The following is a 22,046-nucleotide window of genomic DNA, read 5'->3' as shown; positions in this document are numbered from 1 at the left end:
GTAATAATCACCCCCTCAAGAACTTATTGCCAACATCGTAACAACTTGCCCAGACTTACTAGGGATGAAAAATTAAACTTCCTTCTAAATGCTCAGTGGGGTAGTTCTGCTGTGATACATTTGTTTTAAGGTAGCCAGCTTCTTTTTACAGTTGTGTGTCTGTGTTGTAGGGGCGTGCGATTTTTGCCAGTGGCAGTCCTTTTGATCCAGTCACTCTTCCAGATGGTCGGACCCTGTATCCTGGCCAAGGCAACAACTCCTATGTGTTTCCTGGAGTTGCCCTTGGTGTTGTGGCGTGTGGATTGAGGCATATCACAGACAAGGTTTTTCTCACTACTGCTGAGGTACTGTAAAATATTCTTAAGTTCTCCCAGGCTATAAAATACCAAAGCACCTCCATGTAGTTGTCTAATGTTGTCTTTATCTAGTACAATCTCACTCACTCCCTAGAAGGTATAGCTGAAGGAGGGAAAATCTTTCCCAGTGAAGAGAGAATAAGGAGCAGGTTGCAGGTTCATATTGAGTCATTTGTAAAAAATTGTTCTTTAGTAGCCAGCAAAAAACCCACAAAATGGTGTTCTGATTTCTTAAAGGAAACCCTTTTTTATCTTTGTACTTTCAAATTTTGTGCCAGTAGTGAGACAATTAAAAATTTTGTTTCCAGCCAGGCCGGTGTGGCTCAGAGGTTGAGCGTCAACCTATGAACCATGAGGTCCATGGTTCAATTCCTGGTCATGGCACATGCCCTGGTTATGGGCTCAATCCCCAGAGGGGGCATGCAGGAGGCAGCTGATCAATCTCTCATCATTGATGTTTCTATCTCTCTCTTCCTCTCCCTTCCTCCCTGAAATCAATTTTTAAAAATTTTAAAATATCTCCAATTCATAAGGTTAAGTGATAAATATTTCTCTACTTAAAGAAATATTAATGGCATTTTGAAGATTTAAAGTGAAAGCCTGATTTGGTATAGTGAAGAAGTGTTTATCATTCAGGGTTCAGTGTAGAAAACAGAAACCACTCTAGTATTTTTTTGATCTTCACCCAAGGATATGCTGATATTGATTTTAGAGAGAGAGGAAGGAGTGGGGAGACAGAGAGGGAGGGAGAGATAGAGAGAGACAGAGAGAGAGAGAGAGAGAGAGAGAGAGAGAGAGAGAGAGAGCCAGCCAGACAGACAGACAGACAGATAGACATTAGTTGCCTTCTGTATGCACCCAAACTAGGAATCAAACCTGAAACCTAGGTATGTGCCCTGATCAGGTATCGAACCAACTGACTACCCGACCCGGGCATAACCACTCTAGTATTTTTAGCAGAAAGGAAATTAAAACAGGGAATTAGCTGTTTATAATGTCACTAAAAGGATAGAGGTGGATTTTAGTGTGGGCCTTCAGGGCAGATTCTGAGAATATCACAGAGAAGACCCACTAGGGAAGCTCTGCTAAGCCATTACTGTTAAGAACTGAGAAAGCTCTGGAATTTTACCCTATTGTCAAGCTAACAAATTAGCCCGCCACAGTTTCATAAATTCTGGCAAAAGATACAAAACTCTTAGAGACAAAGCACTTCATTACTTACTAGATATAGCACAAAAGGTAACATGAACTTCCGGTTCCCATCAGCTCCCCTGCCCCCAGGCCTCAGGGGGGTGATACAGTGATTGGACATACAGATGTAAAATCATGAGCTTTTTTTTTTTTTTTTTTTTAATATATTTTATTGATTTTTTACAGAGAGGAAGAGAGAGGGATAGAGAGCTAGAAACATCGATGAGAGAGAAACATCGATCAGCTGCCTCCCGCACACCCCCTACTGGGGATGTGCCCGCAACCAAGGTACATGCCCTTGACCGGAATCGAACCCGGGACCCTTGAGTCCGCAGGCCGACGCTCTATCCACTGAGCCAAACCGGTTTCGGCCCCATGAGCTTTTGATAATCAGAATGTTCATCTAGTTGATACCATGTTCAAAAATGATACAATTCATGAATGAAAATTAGAGTGAATTTCTTCTCTTAGAATTAAACCACCGTACAACATTATAACTGAAATGAATGAAATAACAATTAATATTCAGTGAAAATGTTAACCAAGACTCTTATGAAACTGATGTGATCTAAAGGAGTGTAATCCCAGTGTTCAGGCTCGGCGTCATTCTGTGAGAACAGACGTCTGGAAGCGATAACATTCTGCTTCTTACTTTTTTGTCCCTGCAATAAAAGCACAGCAGCTATGTCTCAGCGTTTTTTAACTCAAAAAGTCTTGTTGAACATAACTACATGTCTAATTACTAAAAGAGCTTTTCCAAGCTGTTACATTAAGGAAAACGTAATGATTATATTTTATAGCAGATACATCATAAGAAGAAAAAAGGTCTTTTACTCATAGTAGCCAGAGTTTTCTTTCCTAAATAACTCCAGCACCCTCTAGTGACAAGTTGCGTGAAAAAAACTTTCCATTTACTATCCAGGAAAAGTAATACCAAAAAACTATGAAGAAAAATAAATAAAATATGTTGATGTCATTAGTGTTGTTCTTATCAGAACTTGGGATCTCTCTGGCTACATCTTTTGGCCTTTCCACTTTTCTCTCAGGCTTCAAAACAATATTCTGGTTTTTATACTACCTCATTGATTTCAGTGTCTCCCTTTTATGTCTTGTTTTGTTTTGTTTTGTTATGAGCACTTTTCTGGCATTCATTTTTTGTCCTTTTTTTCTTCCCTTTTGCTTTGAGAGATCTCATCCATTCTCTTGTTTCCATTATCATCATTCAAAAATTGGCCAAATCTGTGTATCTCTATTATCATCTTCACCATGTCTTCTTATCTAATGGGCATTTCCACAGAAATACCCTGCTGATTGCTTAAACACAAGATGTGTAAAACCATATGGCTCATCTTCCCTTGCCTTCAATATTTGCATTTGTATTAGTGACATGGCCTTTCTAAGCAGGCACCAAAGCTTAGAAGCCTGACATTCTTTTCAGTCTCCCTCGTCCCAGAGTTTCCATGCATACACACTTACATGTAATTTCTCTCTATGATCTACTATCTATTCTCCTGCCTGGAAAACTCTGAAAATTATTCCCACCCATTGAAGCCTACCCTTCAGGTTATTGCTTACGTCCCCCTCATCCTCTTGTGACCACTCAGTCTTAGTCATGGCTGTCTTCATCGAACATACCAGCATTTAAATTTCATTCCTAGTGGTTTTATGCCCTTGAGAGTTTCGTGTTTTAAACAATTAAGTGTTGCCTTATGATTAAATTGTAAGTTATATTTTTTTAAAAAGAGAGCTTTCCATATTCTTCTTTTAAAATACCAGTAGCACCTAGTATGATGCTAAAGCATATCGCAGAAACTGAGTAATACTTACTGAATTGAATTAAGTAGAATTAGTCATGTATCTTAGCAAGAAGAACACATACAGTGCCACATGCACTCACTGCTAGAGGGCCCTATAAAGAAGGAAGTCCTTTTCATCTAGATTATATTTGTAGTTAATCAAAGTAACATGTAGGAGATCTAGGTGAATTTTTTGATTGGCAACTGCAAATAACTGTTAGGGTTATTGTCAAAATGCTAGTTAGATATCTTATGCAACTCGAAATCTCATGGCCTGGCACCAGTGCTGAAAACTTCCTGGACAGTTTAATTTCTCACACAGAGATCGCTGGCTTTCCCGGTACTCTGGACAGTCTCCCGGGCCTCTGATGGGAGCACCCAGTGTGCCCGCAGGGGCAGCCCTCTGGCTTGGCATTGGACGTACAGCAGCCTGTCCACTTCTGGGAGGCGAGCCTTGCCTCCTGTCCTCACGCCACTTCTCTCGAGGCACCTGCTTGTGTCCTCTCATTCACCTGTGTAGATGCAGATATACATAGTATGTTATTGGTGAACCATTTGAAAACAACTTACAGATATTATGCCCCTTTACCCCTAAATATTTTGGGAAATTTCTTATGTGATCAATGTACATTATCAATTCAGGAACATTAGCATTGGCATAATACTAGTAGTTAATGCACAATCCAAATTCAAATTTTGCCAATTATCCATTAAAAGGACCTTCATAGCGCCTAGACTAATCCTTTAATCTGGAAGAACATTTTAGCCTTTTGTTTCCTTTATGGCATTAACATTGGAGAGTCCAGTCCAGTTGTTTACAGTGTTCCTCAATTTAGGCCTCTGACTGGTTCCTTCTGATTTAATTCAAGTTACATGGTTTTGTGAGGAGCACTGAATGCCTAGTAATTGTCTCCTTCTCAGGGCAACACCTCAGGAGGCACATGATGCCAAGTTTTCTCCTATTTTTAAAACCACTTTATTGAGTTATGATTGGCATGTGAAAAGTTGTGGTGGTCAGAACACTTAACATAAGATCTACCCTCTTAGCAAATGTTTAAGTGTGCATGTGTGCACTGCTTGATTTAGAAATGGGGATGTTTTTCGGACAGCAGATGCTGATGCTAGTTAGGTGATCCAGATACTCCAGAATCTGTGGGAAATTAAAATCCTACCTGTAAGGCGACTCTGAAGTAGTTTCTCAGCCTCCTGCTCTCCCTCCTGTGCGACATTCTGTGAGCTGGGAGTGATGCATCATCAGCCTTGCACACCTTCCCTCCTGAGCTTTCAGGCTCTGTCTCCATCACTCTGTCGTCCTCCTGTAACTTCCTACTCCTCTCTCCCTGTTCCTCTCGTGTAGCAAGTGGGAGAGCTGCTAGCATTTCATGGTTCAGTAGAACAGGAACTGGATTAAGAGAAAACCCAAATTCTATTCCTGTCTTTTTCGCTAATGGTGTGATCCCACCAATCACCAAGCCTGTCTGGGCTCAGTGTTCCCGCTGACAAAGGGGGAGGTGCAATTAGGTGATCACATTCATGTGATCCACTTCTATACATGACCCATAGGTACCATTCACCTAATTATCCTCATAACCCCACGTCGTATGGTGTGTAGTGTAAACATTTTTGTTTTTCTTTTTTTTAAGGTTATAGCTCAGCAAGTGTCAGATAAGCACTTGGCAGAAGGCCGCCTGTATCCTCCTTTGAACACCATTAGAGATCTTTCTCTGAAAATCGCAGTAAAGGTAAAACTGTTCTTGTTCAACCTCATTATTTTTCCTTCCTTATATTGTTAAATATGCATTTTTAGGTATTAAAAATCCACTTTCATGAAATTTCTGTCACCTTATTATGTCAGAAGGCACAGAGCCTTGGGAGAGCTTAGGGACTCTGATCTGTAGCAATGGAAGAATCAGCTGAATCATTAATTCCCCCATCAATCTTTTTCTCTCCTGTAATTTAAGTGATTCATTAGGATTTCTTTTCAGTTGGGTCTTTTACACTTTACCTTCTTTTAATTGGTATCTTCCATATCACAGTTATGAAAGTTGCCAACATGTTGCAGGTGTGGTAGAGTGACGTTTAGACTCTAAACTACCTGCCTTATCCGTATCTCCATGGTGGGTGGATCCGCATCTCCATGGTGTATGGCATCTTAAAGATCACAACTATTAACACTGGGCAAAGGGCAATGCAATGACGGCAAAGCACTCAAAGCTGTTAGGGTGGTAGATGAGCTATTGAAGGAATCAGCCAAAAAGAACCTAATGTCAGAGAAATCTTTTGTAACTGAGAGAGAAATTGATATTTTTTGCAATATAGTTGTATTAGTTTGCTAGGGCTGCCATAGCAAAATACCACAGACTGGGTGATTTAAAAACAAATTTATTTTCTCATAGTTCTGGAGGCTAGAAATCTAAGATTCAGGCATAAGCAGGACTAATATCTTTGGAGGCCTCTCTCCTCAGCTTGTAGGTGACTGCCTTCTCTGTGTCTTCATGGGGTCTTTCTTCTGTGTATGCATATCCCTTGGTGTCTCTGTTCAAGTTTACCTTCTCCTAAAAACACCAGGCAACATGGGTTAGGGCCCACCCAAACAACCTCGTTTTAACTTAATTATCTCTTGAAGGCCCTGTCTCCAAACACAGTCACACTCTGAGGTACTGGGGGTAAAGGCTTCAATATTTTGGGGTGACATAGTTCAGCCCATAATAGTAATTATGTGTTTATGTTTAAGCTAGGGTTTCTCAACCTCATGCACATTTTGTCGGGATGACTCTTTGTGGTGGGGCTGTCCTGGGCATTGAAGGATATTTAGCAGCATTGCTGGCCTTTTCCCACTAGATGCCAGTAGCCTCTGCCTGGTTGTGACGATCAAAAATGTTTCCAGACCATTGCCAACTGGTCCCTCAGAGGCAAAATTGTTTCTGGTTAAAAACCAACACCATTTTGGATTCATATGTCATTATTTATCTTGTTGATTGAGAGTAAATGCTTCAAAAACCAAGTAATCCTTCAAAAACCATTTAGATAATCTGCTTGGTTATTTATTTGTAAAAGAGTATGCTCATATTTTCTCCTGATGTGTGTCTACTAGTCTTTAACTAGTTTGAATGGTTATTGCACCACATAGTAGTTGTGATTACAAGAGAGCAAGTAAGGAAAGAAAAGAAAACCAAGGATAGAACATCGTTTCTTCTCTGCCAAAAGACAGAAGAAAGAAGGCAGTTAGGAAGAGAAGTCATGATTTCAAGGAAGACACACTTTCAGGTTGGGGGTGGACATTGTGATTAAGAAAATCAAGTTCTGGCGAGAAAAACTCGTTTGAATGATGACAATTTTTATTTATACTTAAGAAGTCATCAGAAACTATTACAAAAAGCAAATTCATTGGTACAAGAAGTTAAGAAGTCTGGAGAGAATGGAGAAAGGCAACACAATCCAAGCCACTCTTGCAGAGAGTTTGGCTTTGACGAGGAGGGAGGGAAGTTTCACGAGAGGATCATTAAGAGCCTGTGTCCTGGGAGCAGAGAGAGGAGTGAAATTCCACATAGTCTATGTCAGAAATGAAACAATGCATTTTCGGTACTTTGGAAAATAGAAGAGGGGCATGCCTAAATTCTGCTTTTCTAACAGAAGCATCTCATCATTTTGGTGTGTGTGTTTCCAGTCTTTTTTCATGTGTTTGCTTTCTTTTCTAACATCATTTAATAATGTATGGTGTTTTGTTTTCTGATATTTTCATAAACATTTCTCCATAATATAGCACAGTCTTTATAACCATAATTTTTCATAAATGCATAGTTTTACATTGAGAAGATATACCTAACCATTCTAATATTCTTCGAAAACAGACTTATCTAAATAACTCTAGTATATAAATAGCTCCTCAGTGCAACTGGAGTGAATTTAAGAGCACATATGGAGTGATTCATTTTGACAAGAGGGAAAATCCACTTTTCTCAAAGAAAATATGGGAAGAGAGGACGTTTGAAGAGAAAGAGGAGGAGATAGTTTGAGGTGATGAAAAGGGAAATTGAGATTGTTTTCTGAGATTAATTGGAATTTTCTCAGAAGAGTGGTGAGAGTTAAATGGAGACTCAACCGGGGATAGTTTGAAATACCGGTGGGAAATCTGAGAGGAAGTTGCGTTTTTATTTTATTTTTCAAAAGGAGGATAAAAGCATAATGTGTAACCATGTAACCCAGGGAGGTTAGGAGTAGTAGGACATTGCCGGAGAGAGCCGTGAAAGGAGAAAGCCGGCACTGAGGGTTCCCCACGCTGGGGACTAGAAGGGAGAGTGTGACAGAGACATGGAAACAGGGTTCTGTGATGCTGGGAAGGAGCGTTGAAACTGCCCACGGAGTCCTGCTGGTTAGGTGAGCAGGGTCAGGAGACTGGGGTTAAAAAAAAGAGATTTTGTAAGAGGCTGTGGTCAGAATAGAGATTATTAAAACTGCAAGGTGTTGAAGTTCAAACTTAGTAGGCATATTGCGACATTCAGTTCAAGTTAATTACCAGTCAGGTCATTTCAAGACGTTTTGCACGTTACCTGAGAAATCCTGGTGTGATTTCTTGAATAAATCTCTACTATCCACACTTCCCTTTGTTGCTGTTATCGTATTCGCCTTTTGCTACATAATTTATATTTGGATTTCCATTTTGTATCTTCTTTGTGTATGTGTGCTTTAATACAACTTGCTGTTTTTGAAAACAGACAAAATATAAATTATATATTAATTTTTTGGAACAAACAAAAACTTCTGTCATGTACTCACCATCACCTCTGTTCATTTAAATATAACTAATACTCTTTTTCTATTTCTAGATTGTGAAAGATGCATACCAAGAAAAGACAGCCACAATTTATCCTGAACCCCCAAACAAGGAAGCGTTTGTCTGCTCTCAGATGTATAGCACTGATTATGACCAGATTCTACCTGAGGAGGCCCAGAAAATACAGACCAAACCTGACCAGTAACATAATAACTAACATTTCTAACTCCATTAATGAGATCTGAAGTCTTTCATAATTTTTAAAGATTAGAATCTTTTATAACGATTTACAATATGCTAGATTAAGATAATATTACTTTAACAATCTAAAAATTTATGGGAAAATATTAATATACTTTAGGGCACATATCATACTAGACAATTTTGCTTCATTTACTGTCTGGTTATTTATGATTTCTATCTTGTTTTGCCCAAGTTCTCTTTAAAAGCTATTGTACCTACTACTGAGAAACTCATTGTTTTTATATAGAGAACTAATGGGAAGACCAAAATTAGTAATAAATTGATATGATTAAAATTAAAACCCATCATTCTTTGGTTGACCATTTTGTTAAAAATCTTTTTTTATATATAGACAGAAATATATTTAGGCATAAATGAACTTTTGCTAAAAACAGAAATAACACCTTGTTGCCTAGAGAAATATAACTTCTCAGGTATTTTTATTCCAATTCCAGACCATACTTGTTCTTTTGGTGCAACTGAATTCTAACATTTCTAAGGAAGATTGTTGCTGTTTACAATGCATTGGGCAGCCTTAGGTTTTAATATGCTTTCTCCATTGTTACATCTTCTTATCACCTTGGCCTCCATCACACATCCCTTCTCATAGCACCTTTCTTTCCCCTGGCTAAGTGCCCTGTCCTTCAGCTCCACTTTACCGCTGCCAGGCCTGTGAGGACTGTGGCTCCTGTCCTGAGGTAGGTACCTTCAGTTCAGCACAGCCTGAGCAGTGGGAAGAGCGGAGGGGAGAGTAGGTCAGCTCCTTGAGAAAGGGCTATCTGTGGAGCCAACCTCTTAAGACAAGGATCTGCAGAGTCGGGAGCAAGAGCCTGGTTCCCGGACAAGCTGGGTTCCCCCTTGAGTGACCTGCTCTAATGTCCCCTTGATTCTCTCAGATAATCAAGAGCTCCTTTTGTGGTTACGGTAAACACAATTTCCTTTGAATTTGGAGAAAATTTTGTAACCACCCCCAATATCAGAAATCTTTACATTAGATATTAAAATATTCTAATTACCATTCGTAGTTACAGCCAAGAAATTCATGTTCATTTCAAGCTTTACTTTAGAAACTAATCACTGAACTAGTGGAGACAATTTTAAGTTCATAAGCTCAGGTACAATAACGTTTGCTATTTACTTGTAGAATTTTTCGGAGAATTTTCTGGTTTTTGAAGTAATGCTTTTAAAGAATATAAAAAGATGTTCAAGGTAAACTATACCATAAAATGATTTTATTGTAAGTGGAAGGTTACAGATTGTTTTAAGTGAGTGTAGAAGGGGTGGGGGTATTTCTGAAGATAAGATTTAGTCAAGAATTTCCTCAATATAGTTATTTTGATAAGATGCAGAACGCCTCTTTTTTGTCTGTTTTGATGTTGTCTTATAGCTCTAACTAAATGTACTTACCTATGCAAAAGACTTATTAAAGCACAGAAAAAGTGAATGAAGAAAAGTGTAAAATAATTGTTTTTTCTCTTAAAGCATTGTTCATTTAAAAATAATGCTGGGTCTTAATGGGTGGTCATGTGACAGTATATAATGAATTTAAAAATATTCTGATAGTTAATTTCAGTATGCACTTAGTTTATTTAATACATGTTGTATACAAAATGAATGAGCTTAGAGGAAGATAGTGAAACAGCTTTGGATGGTTACTTACTAGGTAGCATGTATTCTGTGTACATTATCTTATTTAATGTAGTCCCCACAATTCCCTTATGAAGTAGATATTTTGCCAAGTCCACAGAGCTAATACTAGTAAGTAAAGGAGCCGGGCTTTAAATCTATGTTTGTCTTTCTTCTTAGTCTGTTCTCTTTTCACTAGAGTACAGTCTAGAACAACACTGTCCAACAGAAAATGAAAGTGAGTTACATGTATAATTACTAATAGCTTTGTAAAAAGAAAAATGGAATTTATATTAATAATATATTTTATTTAAACCAGCATATTCAGAACATTATCATTTTGACATATAATCAATATAAAGTATTAATGGGATATTTCACATTATTTTGTTCATACTAAGCCTCTAATATCCAGATATTTATATTTACATAAGTCATGAGAATATATAGAACAATGTAATAGAACAAGAAGCTCAGAGACCCCCTGAATGTATGAATTATAAAGGCAGCACTACAATCAGAGATAAAAAATGGATTATGTAGTTAAAAAGGTTAGGAAAACTTAAAACTATAGAGAAAATTAAAACTATATACTACTATGTAAAAAGGTAGACTTTAAATGGGTTAATATTTAAGTATGAATGGTAAAATATAAAGCTAATAAAAATGATTGATGCAAAATATCTTTGAGATCTCAAAAACACAAACTTGAGGTTAAAAAAAATGATGGAATGCATTATCTAAGAGTGGAAAGGTTTTGGCTGATAAATGGCTGCTGCCATAAAACTGTAAAGGATGAAGAAATCCAGGACTGTGGGATAGATTAGTTGCTCTACAGAGATGGAATCATAAAGAGATAATTTAGGCTCAAAGGCTTAACTTCTCAGCTCAAGGCACAGTATAATTAGTTTATTTTTTAATATATTTATTTATTTCAGAGAGGAAGGGAGAAGGAGAGTTAGAAACATCAATTATTGATCAACTGCCTCCTGGATTACCCACCCCGGGGATCGAGCCTGCAACCCAGGCATGTGTCCTTGACCGGAATCAAACCCAGGATCCTTCAGTCCACAGGCCAATGCTCTATCAAGCCAAACTGGCCAGGGCCAAAATGTTTTTCTCATGAGAACTTTTGAGATGTACTCTTTTAGCAACTTTCAAGTTTGAAATAGAGTAGTATTAACTACTAGAGGCCCGCCGCATGAAATTTGTACACGGGTAGGGTCCCTAGACCTGGCCTGCAATCAGAGCCAATCTTCCCCGGGTGCCAGCAGCCAGCCCCGCCACCCGCATCCGCATCCGCTGCCACCCACCCCCGGTTCCCCGTTCCCCATCGGGCGATTGGGGCCTGCAGGCTGGGGCAGTTCCTGTGTTGAGCATCTGTCCCCTGGTGGTCAGTGCACGTCATAGCTGACCAGTTGTTCCACTGTCCAGTCGATTTGCATATTATGCTTTTATATATTATATATATAGATAGTCAGCATACTGAACATTGTAGTCCCGTGACTTATTTTATAACTGGAAATGGTATGTTTCAACTCCTCTCACCAATTTCCCCATCCCCCCAACTCCCACCTCTGTCAACCACCAGTCTCTTTTATGTAGCTACTAGAGGCCCGATGCACAAATTCGTGCACTGGTGGGGTCCCTCGGGGTGGCCTGCAGGGATCGGGCTGAAACCCCGCAGTCGAATGCTGCCTGCAGCTCCCACCTGCTACTCTCGCTCATCCTGGCCCCAGAGCCTGCCGCGGGCTTGCGCCCAATCAGTCCCAATTGGGAGAGGCTCATGCCACCACAGCAACACTTGCCAGCTGTGAGCCCTGCATCTGGTGCCCTCCCAAGGGGAGTGGCCTGCATGATCAAGACAAAACTGGCTCTCTGACATCCCCCGAGGGGTCCCGTATTGCAAGAGGGCCCAGGCCAGGCCAAGAGACCCCACTGGTGCATGATCGGGGCTGGGGAGGAACCGCAGGAGGGCTCCAGGGTGTGTCTGGCCCCGTCTCGCCCAGTCCCGATCGAGGCCAATCGAGGTCGATTGGGGCCGGCCGGTCGGGGAGGGACGCGGGAGGTTGGCCAGCTGGAGAGGGACCATGGGAGGGCTCCAGGGTGTGTTCAGCCCATCTCTCTCAGTCCCAATCAGCCGGACCACAGCAGCAAGCTAATCTACCAGTCGGAGAGTCTGCCTCCTGGTCAGTGCACGTCATAGCAACTGGTCGACCGGCCGACTGTCTGCCCCTGGGTGGTCAGTGCACATCATAGTGAGCGGTTGAGTGGCCTTAGCATATCATTAGCATATTACGCTTTGATTGGTTGAACAGTCGACGGTCACCAGATGACCAGAAACTTAGCATATTAGGCTTTTATTATATAGGATGGGTTCCATGTTTTATTTTTTGTTTAGATTCCACATATAAGTTTATTTCACTTAACATAAAGCCCCCAAGGTCTATCCATGTTGTCATAAATGGCAACATTTTACTTTTTTTATGGCTCAATAATATCACATTTTCTTTATCTATTTACCTATTGTTGGCCATGTCTTGCCTATTGTAAATAATGCTGCAATGAGCATGGAACCCATATATTTGTATGAATTAGTGTTTTCATTCCTGGATCATATGGTAGTCCTATTTTTTTCCCCCAGAACTTCCATAATAGTTGCACTAATTTACATTCCCACTGACAGTACACAAGGGTTTGCTTTTCTCCACATCCTCACCAATACTTATTTCTTGTCATTTTGGTAATATATATTCTGACAGGTATGAGGTGATGGAAGCAGGGAGGAAGGAAAAAGAAGAGAGAAAGAGATGTGAGAGAGAGACATCGATTAGTTACCTCCCGCATGCATTCTGATCAAGGACAGGGATCGAATCTGCAACCCAGGTACATGCCCTTTACCAGGAATCGAACCCATGACCCTTTGGTGTATGATTGATGCTCTAACCGCTCAGTACACCATTTAGGGATCCTCAGATTTTTAATCTGATTTTTAATCAGATTTTTTTGGTATTATTGAGTTGTATGAGTTCTTTATATATTTTGGATATTAGTCCCTTATCAGATACAAGATTTCAAATATTTTCATCCATTCAGTAGGTTGCCTTTTTCATTTTGTTGAGGGTTGCCTTTGCTGTGTAGAGCTTTTTAGTTGATGTAATGTAATCCCACTTATTTGTTGCCTTTGTTCTTGGTGTCAAATTCAAGAAATGATCACCAAGTTCAATGTCAAGGTGTTTACTGCCTGTGTTTTTTTCCAGGAGTTTTGTCTCAGGTGTTTCATTAACGCTTTAATCCATTTTGAGTTAATTTTTGTGTAGTGGTCCAATGTATCCAACGCCATTTACTGAAGAGACTGCCCTTTCCTCATTGTATATTTTTGGCTCCTTTCTCATAAATTAATTGACTATATATGTGTGAGTTTATTTCTGGATCTCTGTTCTGTTTCATTCATATATATGTCTCTGTGTGGTTGTTGTTTTGCCATACTGTTTTGATTGCTGTACCTTTGTAGTATAGTTTGAAATCAGGGTGTGTGATGCCTCCAGCTTTATTCTTTCTCAAGATTGCTTTGGCTATTTGGGGTCTTTTGTGGTTCTATACAAATTTTAGAATTGTTTGTTCTGTTTCTGTGAAAAATGCTATTAGAATTTTGATATGGACTGCATTGAATCTGTAGATTGCTTTGGGTATTATGGACATTTTAACAATATTCTTCCAGTCGATGAGCGTGTAATATCTTTCCATTTATTTGTATCTTCAATTTCTTTCATCATTGTCTTATAGTTTTCATTGTACGGGTGTTTCCTCTCCTTAGGTCAATTTATTCCTAGGTATTTTATTCTTGTCGATATAATTATAAATGAGATACTTTTCTTAATTTCTCTTTCTTATAGTTTATTATTAGTATATAGAAAGGCAAAACATCTTTGAATATTAATGTTGTATCTTGCAACTTTACTGAATATATTTATTAGTTCGAACAGTATTTTGTTAGTCTTTAGAATTTTCTGTATATAATATCATGTCATCTCAAATAGAGGCAGTTTTATTTCTACCTTTCCAATTTGGATGCCTTTTTTTTTTTCTTGCTTAATTGTTCTGGCTAAAACTTTAAATCTTATATTGAATAAAAGTGGCAAAAGTGGGCATCCTTGTTTTGTTTCTGACCTTAGAGGAAAGCTTTCAGCTTTTTAACATTATGGTTTTAGCTGTCTGCTCATCATATATGCCCTTTATTATGTTGAGTTATGTTCCCTCTATACATAATTTGTTGAGTTTTTTAAAAATCACAAATGGATGTTGAATTTTGTTAAATGCTTTTTCTGCATCTATTGAGACAATCATATGATTTTTATCCTTCATTTTGTTAATGTGGCATGTCATATTGGTTGATTTGCTGCTATTGAACAATCCTTGCATCCCAGGAAGAAGTCTCATTTAATCATGGTGTATGACCCTTCCAATGTATTGCTGAGTTTGGTTTACTAATATTTGTTGAGGGCATGAAAAGCATTTTCATGACTCTTCTCTGTAAGCCGGGGAGGCTTGTGGGAAATGCTAGGTTAAAATGGGCTCCCTATTTCAATAGAGATGTCAGAATCTTGGGGTTGATAGAGCTTAATAGCAACGCTTTGCAGCTATTAACAACTGGAGACGAATTGGAAACAATAATAGAAGGAGATCTACTATACTAAAAATGGTTTAGTTTACAGAAATCTTTGCTGGTAGCCAGTAAATCATAGGACCCCATGCCTTGAAATTTTGTTGAAAAATTTAACAATTAGGATGACACATGTGCTGACCAAGAAAAATGGATGCCAGTATACAACTGATAACAGCCACACCAGTGTACATTAGCTGAATATCAGCATGGCTTAGGTCCAGATATGTGCACAACCCACATAGATCTACTTGATATGTATAACAGCAGAAAAGCCTGACTACCACCACCAAGACTGATTTCCCAGGCCCTCACCAAACTGTCGATCACAGGTATGAATGAAAGATCTCGAAGGTGAAGAACTCTGTAATGCAAGTGCTTCCGGCCTCCTCCCTTGCGGCTCCATTTTCAGGATAACACCAAAAACATCACTAGGCCTTTTGGAAATTGTCTGGCCACAGTCTGAACAAATACAGATTTCTGGAGTCTCTGAAACCATTGTGGTCTATGGGACAAAGTGCATGCTATAGGAATATATCCATCATCTATTTATTTTTCCAGTAGAGTTAGAATTGATGTCTTCATCATATACGGCAGTATCCCTATAGTGGATCCCTGATATATAAGAAAGGCTTATTCTGGCAGGAAGTACCATATGCTTTACAGGGATAAATTTCACCATCAAAAGCTTTACAATAATCAAGGGTGTGATTCTTACCACATCTAGAATTAACATGATCTTTGGCATGTGCAGAAGACAGATGGATCTTTAAGAATGACAGCTGCGCCCAGCCGGTGCTGTTCAGTAGTTGAGCATGGACTTATGAACCAGGTCACGGTTCGATTCCCAGTCAGGGCTCCATCCCCGGTTGGGGGAAGGGTGCAGGAGGCAGGCAATCAGTGATTCTCTCTTATCATTGGTGTTTCTATCTCTCCTTCTCCCTTCCTCTCTGAAATCAATAAAATATGTATATTTATGAAAAACAAAAATAAAAGCTATTAAAAAAAGGATGACAGCTGCTGTGAAACAATTTCTCTTTCTTGGAGCAAATCAGTAGGTAGCTGTTGATTTGTCTAATGCTTTTTTGTTTGTTTCTCCTTTATTCCAGTAAGCAGAGGGCCCCAAAGCAGTTTGTGCTATCAACAAGCAACATTTTATATATATATATATTGTCTTTTGTCAAGGTTTCATTAACTCTCTGATCCTGTCCCAGAATATAGTCCTTGTTACCAGCCCTTGACCATCTCACCATTGTACAGTGCACATGCTGGTCTAACACATCGGTGATGCTGTGCTCATAGGACCTGAGCACAAGTGTCGTCAGGTTCCATGGATACCTGAGAGATACATTGTGCTAATGGGTAGATTCAGCCAAAGAAAGCACAGGAGCCTCAGCCAAGTTTGTGGAGGTCCAGTGTCTGGGTATGTTGGAATGTCCCCTCCAAATAGTGTACTTTGTTCCACCAACGACTGCGGAGGAGCCTCAGTGTTTGTTGGGCTTCTTTGAATTTTGTGTCCACTCCTCAAACCCATTCATGGGGGGTCCAAATGCTTCTAGCTTTAACTTTCTTTAAGAAAAAGAAAGGCCTCTCCCTCCGCTCCTGGCTGCAGTGCCTTCCGAAGGGAGATAGAATGGGCTCAGTTTTGAGACAAATCAGGATTCTGTATTAAACCAGGATTTTTGAGCAAACCATGCTTGCCTTCTTCAGAAAATACCTATTCTTTCAACTTACCACTGAGCTACTTGAGGTAAAAGCAAAGAAAACTGTGAAGACCTCAGATAGGCTCCCTCAGGGCCTTCTCGGAAGGGATGGGTGGCATGTAAGCTTTCATACCTGGAAACAAGTTCACAGACAACATATTTCTAATTTAATTTGGGGATGTTGTATTAGGGTCCTTTAATTCACCTGGCCCACTCCTCAGTCCATTATACATGTATCTTCAGCACTTAGCCTAACACATGCTAGTAGTAGACCAAAAAGGAATAAAAAGCAAAGGACATACTTGGAGAAATATTGATTTAATTCGGTTTTAAAAAGACACTGCAACATTTATAATGAGCATTCTTTGCAAATAACCATTAAAAAATATAAGGTATGTATACAGTATCAGGATTCTTGTTACAAACAATGGAGACTGGTTCTTTTAAGGGGAAAAAAAAAAAAGGACATTGGATAGCTCAAAGGAGGTGTTAACCAAGCATTCAGTAGGTCAGAAATGAGGGTGGCACTATGAATTTAAGCAGCAAGAGATCAAAACTTCCTTTATAGGAAGTTTCCAGTGAGCAACTTGGTTTCATTCACTTCTCTCAAACCATTTAGAGAAGGGGCAGTTCCCCAAAGTGTGTGTGTGGGGTGGGGGGATGCTATGTGCTTTTATCAAGCTGACTAAACAAAACCAGCAGTTTACTGTACATAGACAGCTGAGCTTTGAATGTTCATATATGTATTTTTTTCTCTAAAACCTATACTTCTCCCATAATTAATGTTATTAGTGTTTCTAATAGGAATGAAGTATTGCCACATGCTCATATTGGGCATGTAAAAGTTGGCTCTGAAAAATTACCATCAGAAATAGTTACAGAAGCAGGAAAGGTTTCATAAGCTAGAATTTATTCCTTTGAGTTCTGTTTTTGTTCCATATGTTGATTCTTTAAGCTTGTTTATCTGTCATTACTTTTGCCAATTTAATCAGAAAAATTGCTGAGTGGTTTGCACATATATTAGGTGCTTGGCACATATTGTCTCATTTCAAAGGAAGAAAATTAATGGAGGTATATCTCTTTGGAGCCTAAAAACGTGTGAATGCTAATTATACGTATTGATGGTTTGGGGAGATTGTATGGGAAATGCTACATGAAGTTGTTTTCAGTCCATGTAAGTCTTATTTTCTTCCCTTTGTTTATAAGAAAAGTGTGAGGCTCCAGTCTGAATCCCAGCTACATTCCAGACTAGGAAGGGCAAACTGACGATTTGGCAAGGCAGGCCCAGGACAGAGCCTCTGAGGTGTGCCCTGAAACTCATTCTGAGCTAAGAGCATCGGTAGAACAGAGTGGACCCAGTTCCAAGGCTTCGAGGTCAGGAGACTCAGCTCAGTGCCTGGTCAGTCTATCCCGTTTGTCCGCCCCCTGGCCCAAGGACATGTGTCTACATCTTAGACAGGGAGTGTACAACCAGAATGAACTGTTACAAAAAGTCCTATAAGCTCCCCAGCACATGCAGCAGTGATTGGCATCTAACAACGTATGGCAATATGGGGAGTGAGGCATTCCCCTCCAAGTTTCTAAATCTCAGCATCCAGCTTTGGCATCCTGAGGGGACTGTGGCCTCAGTGGGGTGCCTGGGACCCAGCAGGAGAATGAAATGCTCCCTGAGAAAGGCAAAGAGACCATGGAAACCAGAGGCAGCTCAGGGTACCCTTTAACACAGAGACTCCCAGACATTCTTGGGAGGGGCAGATACTTTGTAATGAAAAAGTTTGGCAAGTGCCAATTTAATAGGAGTTATTGAAATAAACTCTCATTTTGAAAAAGGCTGGTGAAGCCTGTGAAGCTTGGAATTTTCAGGAGAGATGACAGTGACTTTCCAACAAAATGTAGAGCTCGATTTTTCCCCAGGAAGGTAATGGCCCACAGGCATCCACACTGGTCCTCTCAACGCTCTTGCCCTGACACATGGGCAAAGATGGCCAGTATGCATCACCTGTGGAACACTTTGTAGATAAGAAATCATATCTTTTTTTTTGTGGCTAAGAACTGAAGTAAGAATATTGTATCGTTCTCTTTAGTATCATTAATCAACTGATGCAAACAGCCAAAGAGCACATGTCCTCTTCATTACTCTTGAGACTTCTGATTCCTCTGCCATTACAGATAGGCTCCAGTTTTACTGAAAGAAAAATCTCAAAATCGGGGGTTTAAAATAAAGTAAGAAATGTAGAAAAACATGCTCTGTCTTTGTTCTCATTTTAAACTTGATTTAGAATTCATCCCTAATAATGAAAGAAAGTGTGGTGTGCTATCTGTATACTAGCATCATGAAAGGGAGAGATGTTATTCTTATTTGTGAATTCAAAGCTGCAGTTGGACTATTGACATTAACTATGGGCTTTGGACTCCTCTTTAATCAAATCAGCTTCCCCCATTAAATTGACTGCTTTTATTAAGTTACAATTAAATAGCTTCTAGTTACTACAGGAACATGGACATAACAGCACGAGCGCACTGCTGTCAAGTTAAAAGGCCCGTGTAAAAACTCTGCAGCCAGGTTTCTCACAGGGACACTCAACAGCCACCAGCCTGTTTATTTTGGTTTTATTAACAGAGATACTGACTTGGTGAGGTTACAAGCATAGGCGTTTTAATATTAATAGCTTCCTAGGAATCTGAATTTTTGCTTTCAATGCCAAATAATATCTGGAAAACATGCTCACTTTTGTGTTTTTTTAGGAATTCTAAGAACTGGCCCAGATTCATGTGATAGTCATTCCTTAATCCGTAGTCACCATGGGCCTCAAGGAGTAATTCTTCAAAAGAATGGAAGAGTCTCAGATCCTCCCCATTTCCTTCGGTTTCGATACTTTCAGCATGCTTACAGGAAATGTGTTTCCAATTGGGATACCTGATCGTGTGCCAGAATTCCTCACATTGCTCTTTGAAGCCTTCCACACAGATTATACCAGGCTTTCCTGTCATACAAAATCCAGTCACATCTAACCTTTTCCCAGCATCCAAAATCTTCTTCCTTAGGTCCTGCTGATATATGTGGTGGCTGTAGATCCACATTCGGAGAAATACGTTCTTGACCGGCTTTGCTTGTATAGATGGTTCATAAACAAGCTTTCTGTTCAGGAAATAGGAGGCACTGTTGTCCTGTAACCACTGGATTGCTGCACATACACAGAGCTCACCTGGATCAAAAGTCCCTATGTAAGAAGTGAGACCTCTGTTGAGAAGTAGCTGCTGTTGTCTGTCAAGCTCAGATGACCGTCCAAACAGCTGCAATGCTACATAGGGATAGCTGTGAGGCATGGTTACTTGCAAATCAATTTTCACCTTAAAATGGAAATCAAAAAGATTTAAGTACCATCAAATCACCTCAGCTAGTTTATCAGTAGCAACTACATGATTTTATTAAGTATAATAGTTATTGCTACTATTGGCATCTGTGTGCCAGGCACTGTACTAAGTACTTTATGCTATTCCTTCCATTTATACATTCATTTATCCCAGTATTTATCAAATACCTAACCATGTGCCAGGTACCCTATGCTAGAATAAAGAAGTGAAGACATAATTTCTACCTTGGTGAAGTCTAGAGCCTAGTGAAGGAGACAGACATTAAACAAAGAATTATGCATAGCCAAGTGTTTCATTTCAGTGGTGAGAAGCATTACCATGGAAGAGTACAGGGACCCACAGAAATGCGTTAACAGGGGGACTGAATCCAGCCTGGGGAGCCAAGACAGCTCCTTGCGGGAATGATAAAGGACGAGTAGGAAATAGCCAGAAGGGTGGCTCTCAGGTGCCTAGTGTACTTACTACCTGTGCTGTGGTAATGCTGGAGATAAGTGGGTCAGAAGAAGGTAAGTTCATTTTTAGTGTTTAGATTTCTATCTATTTGCTTTCTGTGTTAGGGTACCACCAAAGAAACAGCCACTCATTCCTTAAAAGCCAGTTTTGCTAAAGGCCACATTTATATTTGTGAAAATCACATATGTACAAGAGAACCCATACTCTAATAGTTGGATTGGTAAAAAAAAACTGGATGACTGAGCAGAATAATGGTAGTGAAATGGTTTTTAATAAAAAACAATACTAGGTATATTTGTTAAAAGGTGTGCATGTTCATGTAAAATTCAGGATGTTTACTGAAGACAATTTACAGGGCACCTGTATTTTACGTATTTTGCTTTCAAACAAGGAAAGGAAATAAATACGTATCCTGTTTCCTCAAACGGAAAGCTCATGTTTCAAGTGTTTCCAATAAAAACGAGGCACCTGGTAATTAAAACAACTCAAGGCACTTACCTTGGGCTCCTCAATCTGGAGTGTAATCACAAATTCAATTTTTGGTGGCAGCGCCTCCCTTGTGCCTTCCAAATACCTTTTTATGGTCGTCAGGGCATTTACATCTTCCAGTTTCACTTCCCCTTGGTTGGGAAACATAGACAATAGCATTTCCATCTCCAGCAGCTGGAGCTGCAGGCACTCTTTGACAGAAGCGGAGGACATGTTGCCTAGAAATCAACCTGCCAGGAAAACGGGAAAGGCCCAGGGACGCTGGGTTTGTCAGACAGCAATGCCCAGCGAAATTTCCCGACGTTCCCTTCGCGTGGAAGCAGTTTTGCAGGAACACTGGACACTGAGAGCTAGGGGTACAAACCGGGGCACGTACACTTTTCTGCTTTATCTCCTGGATCCAAAATCTAGTATGCACAGCATCCCCAAGATACTTCTTTAGAATTCAGATTCCCAGTCCCTTCCCCCCACTCCCGCTTCCGATCTAGATCCGGGGACGTGGACTTTCAACAAGTGTTCCGAATTACTCTGTTGCAGGTGGTTGGCCAACACCTGCGGGTGCACGGCAAGCCTGGATTTTGGGAAAGGCAAGGGGCCCAGCTTGAATCCTCCCAGGTCTCTGGCGTGGGCGGAGCTGGACTCTGCGGTGTGGGAGCCCCGCAGTGCTGAGGGGTGGGGGGCCGGAGCTTTGGGTTCCTCGGCTCTGGGGTCTCGTGGGCCCAGCCACCACCAACGTCAGAAGTGGTCCCTTCGCCTCAGCGCCCAGGGTCCCTCCCGGGTGGTCCTTTCCGCCTCTCCCGAGAGCCAGCCGGCCCCGGCCGGCGTCCTGAGAGCTCCGGACGATTCGGAACCATTCGCCTCTGCCCCGAGGGGTCTACGTTTAGCTGGGGGGGGGGGGGGGACGGAGTAGGGGGATCCTACAGTTACATAAATAAAATGAGGTTTAGTGTCAACCTGGGCGGAGATGGGGCGGGGCGGAGGCCCAAGAAGGCTTCCCGGGATCCAAGGGTTTGGGAGATGAACTCCGAGCATGGAGAAGCGGATGCGGGATATCAGGTGATCGAGGCCACCTCGTCAGAGGCCTCAAATCGGGGCTGGCATCCCCCATCCGGGACCCACAAACATGGGATCGACCCCCCAACCACCCACCCAAACTTGGAGGCGGCGCTGGGTATGTTGTGGTCGCAGTGCTCGGACGGCTCGCGACCCCTGGCCCCAAACCCCGGGCCGCCGCGGAGGCCTCACCCTTCCTGGTCATTCAGTGGACACAGCCCCCAGCCCGCTCCGACCCGGGAGCCGCAGTTCCTGCAGGCGCCGGCAGCGCGCGGGAGCGGCGGGCGGCGGGGCGGGGCCAGCGAGCCCTCCCCCGCCGTGATT

The 22,046-nt window shown here is 40.8% G+C and overlaps 2 protein-coding genes across 4 annotated transcripts in view; one reads left to right on the top strand and one right to left on the bottom strand.

Annotated features, from left to right (window-relative positions):
* ME1 (malic enzyme 1) overlaps positions 1-9,804 on the top strand; it is a 165,730-nt gene extending 155,926 nt beyond the window's left edge. For both annotated transcript variants that reach the window (XM_008144029.3, XM_054721755.1), the window contains 3 exons: positions 171-344; positions 4,987-5,085; positions 8,170-9,804. In XM_008144029.3, the coding sequence (XP_008142251.2) occupies positions 171-344; positions 4,987-5,085; positions 8,170-8,322 (426 nt within the window). In that variant the 3' untranslated portion in view covers positions 8,323-9,804. The remainder of the gene's footprint in view (positions 1-170; positions 345-4,986; positions 5,086-8,169) is intronic.
* A 9,142-nt stretch (positions 9,805-18,946) lies between these two features.
* Positions 18,947-21,996, bottom strand: RWDD2A (RWD domain containing 2A). Of its 2 annotated transcripts, none has more exons than XM_054721948.1 (3): positions 21,915-21,996; positions 20,679-20,899; positions 18,947-19,703 (listed from the first exon to the last, which is right to left on the bottom strand). In XM_054721948.1, exons 2-3 carry the CDS (start codon positions 20,880-20,882, stop codon positions 19,026-19,028), a joined length of 882 nt encoding a protein of 293 aa, XP_054577923.1. In that variant the 5' UTR covers positions 20,883-20,899; positions 21,915-21,996; the 3' UTR covers positions 18,947-19,025. The 2 variants fall into 2 exon arrangements, with proteins under 2 accessions (XP_054577923.1, XP_054577924.1); XM_054721949.1 differs by lacking the exon at positions 21,915-21,996 and adding an exon at positions 21,624-21,659.
* Positions 21,997-22,046: the final 50 nt, after the last annotated feature.

Source organism: Eptesicus fuscus, chromosome 10 (genome assembly GCF_027574615.1).
Source record: "Eptesicus fuscus isolate TK198812 chromosome 10, DD_ASM_mEF_20220401, whole genome shotgun sequence".
NCBI classification, from domain to species: domain Eukaryota; kingdom Metazoa; phylum Chordata; class Mammalia; order Chiroptera; family Vespertilionidae; genus Eptesicus; species Eptesicus fuscus.
The sequence above is the reverse complement of the archived record's forward strand: the minus strand, read 5'-3'. Positions and strand labels throughout refer to the sequence as shown.

Coding starts and splice junctions, on each gene's coding strand:
- RWDD2A (XM_054721948.1), bottom strand. CDS start 20,882: ATGTCCTCCGCTTCTGTCAAAGAGTGCCTGCAGCTCCAGCTGCTGGAG. Junction 19,704..20,678: donor TCCAGATTGAGGAGCCCAAG/GTAAGTGCCTTG, acceptor TTCCATTTTAAG/GTGAAAATTGATTTGCAAGT.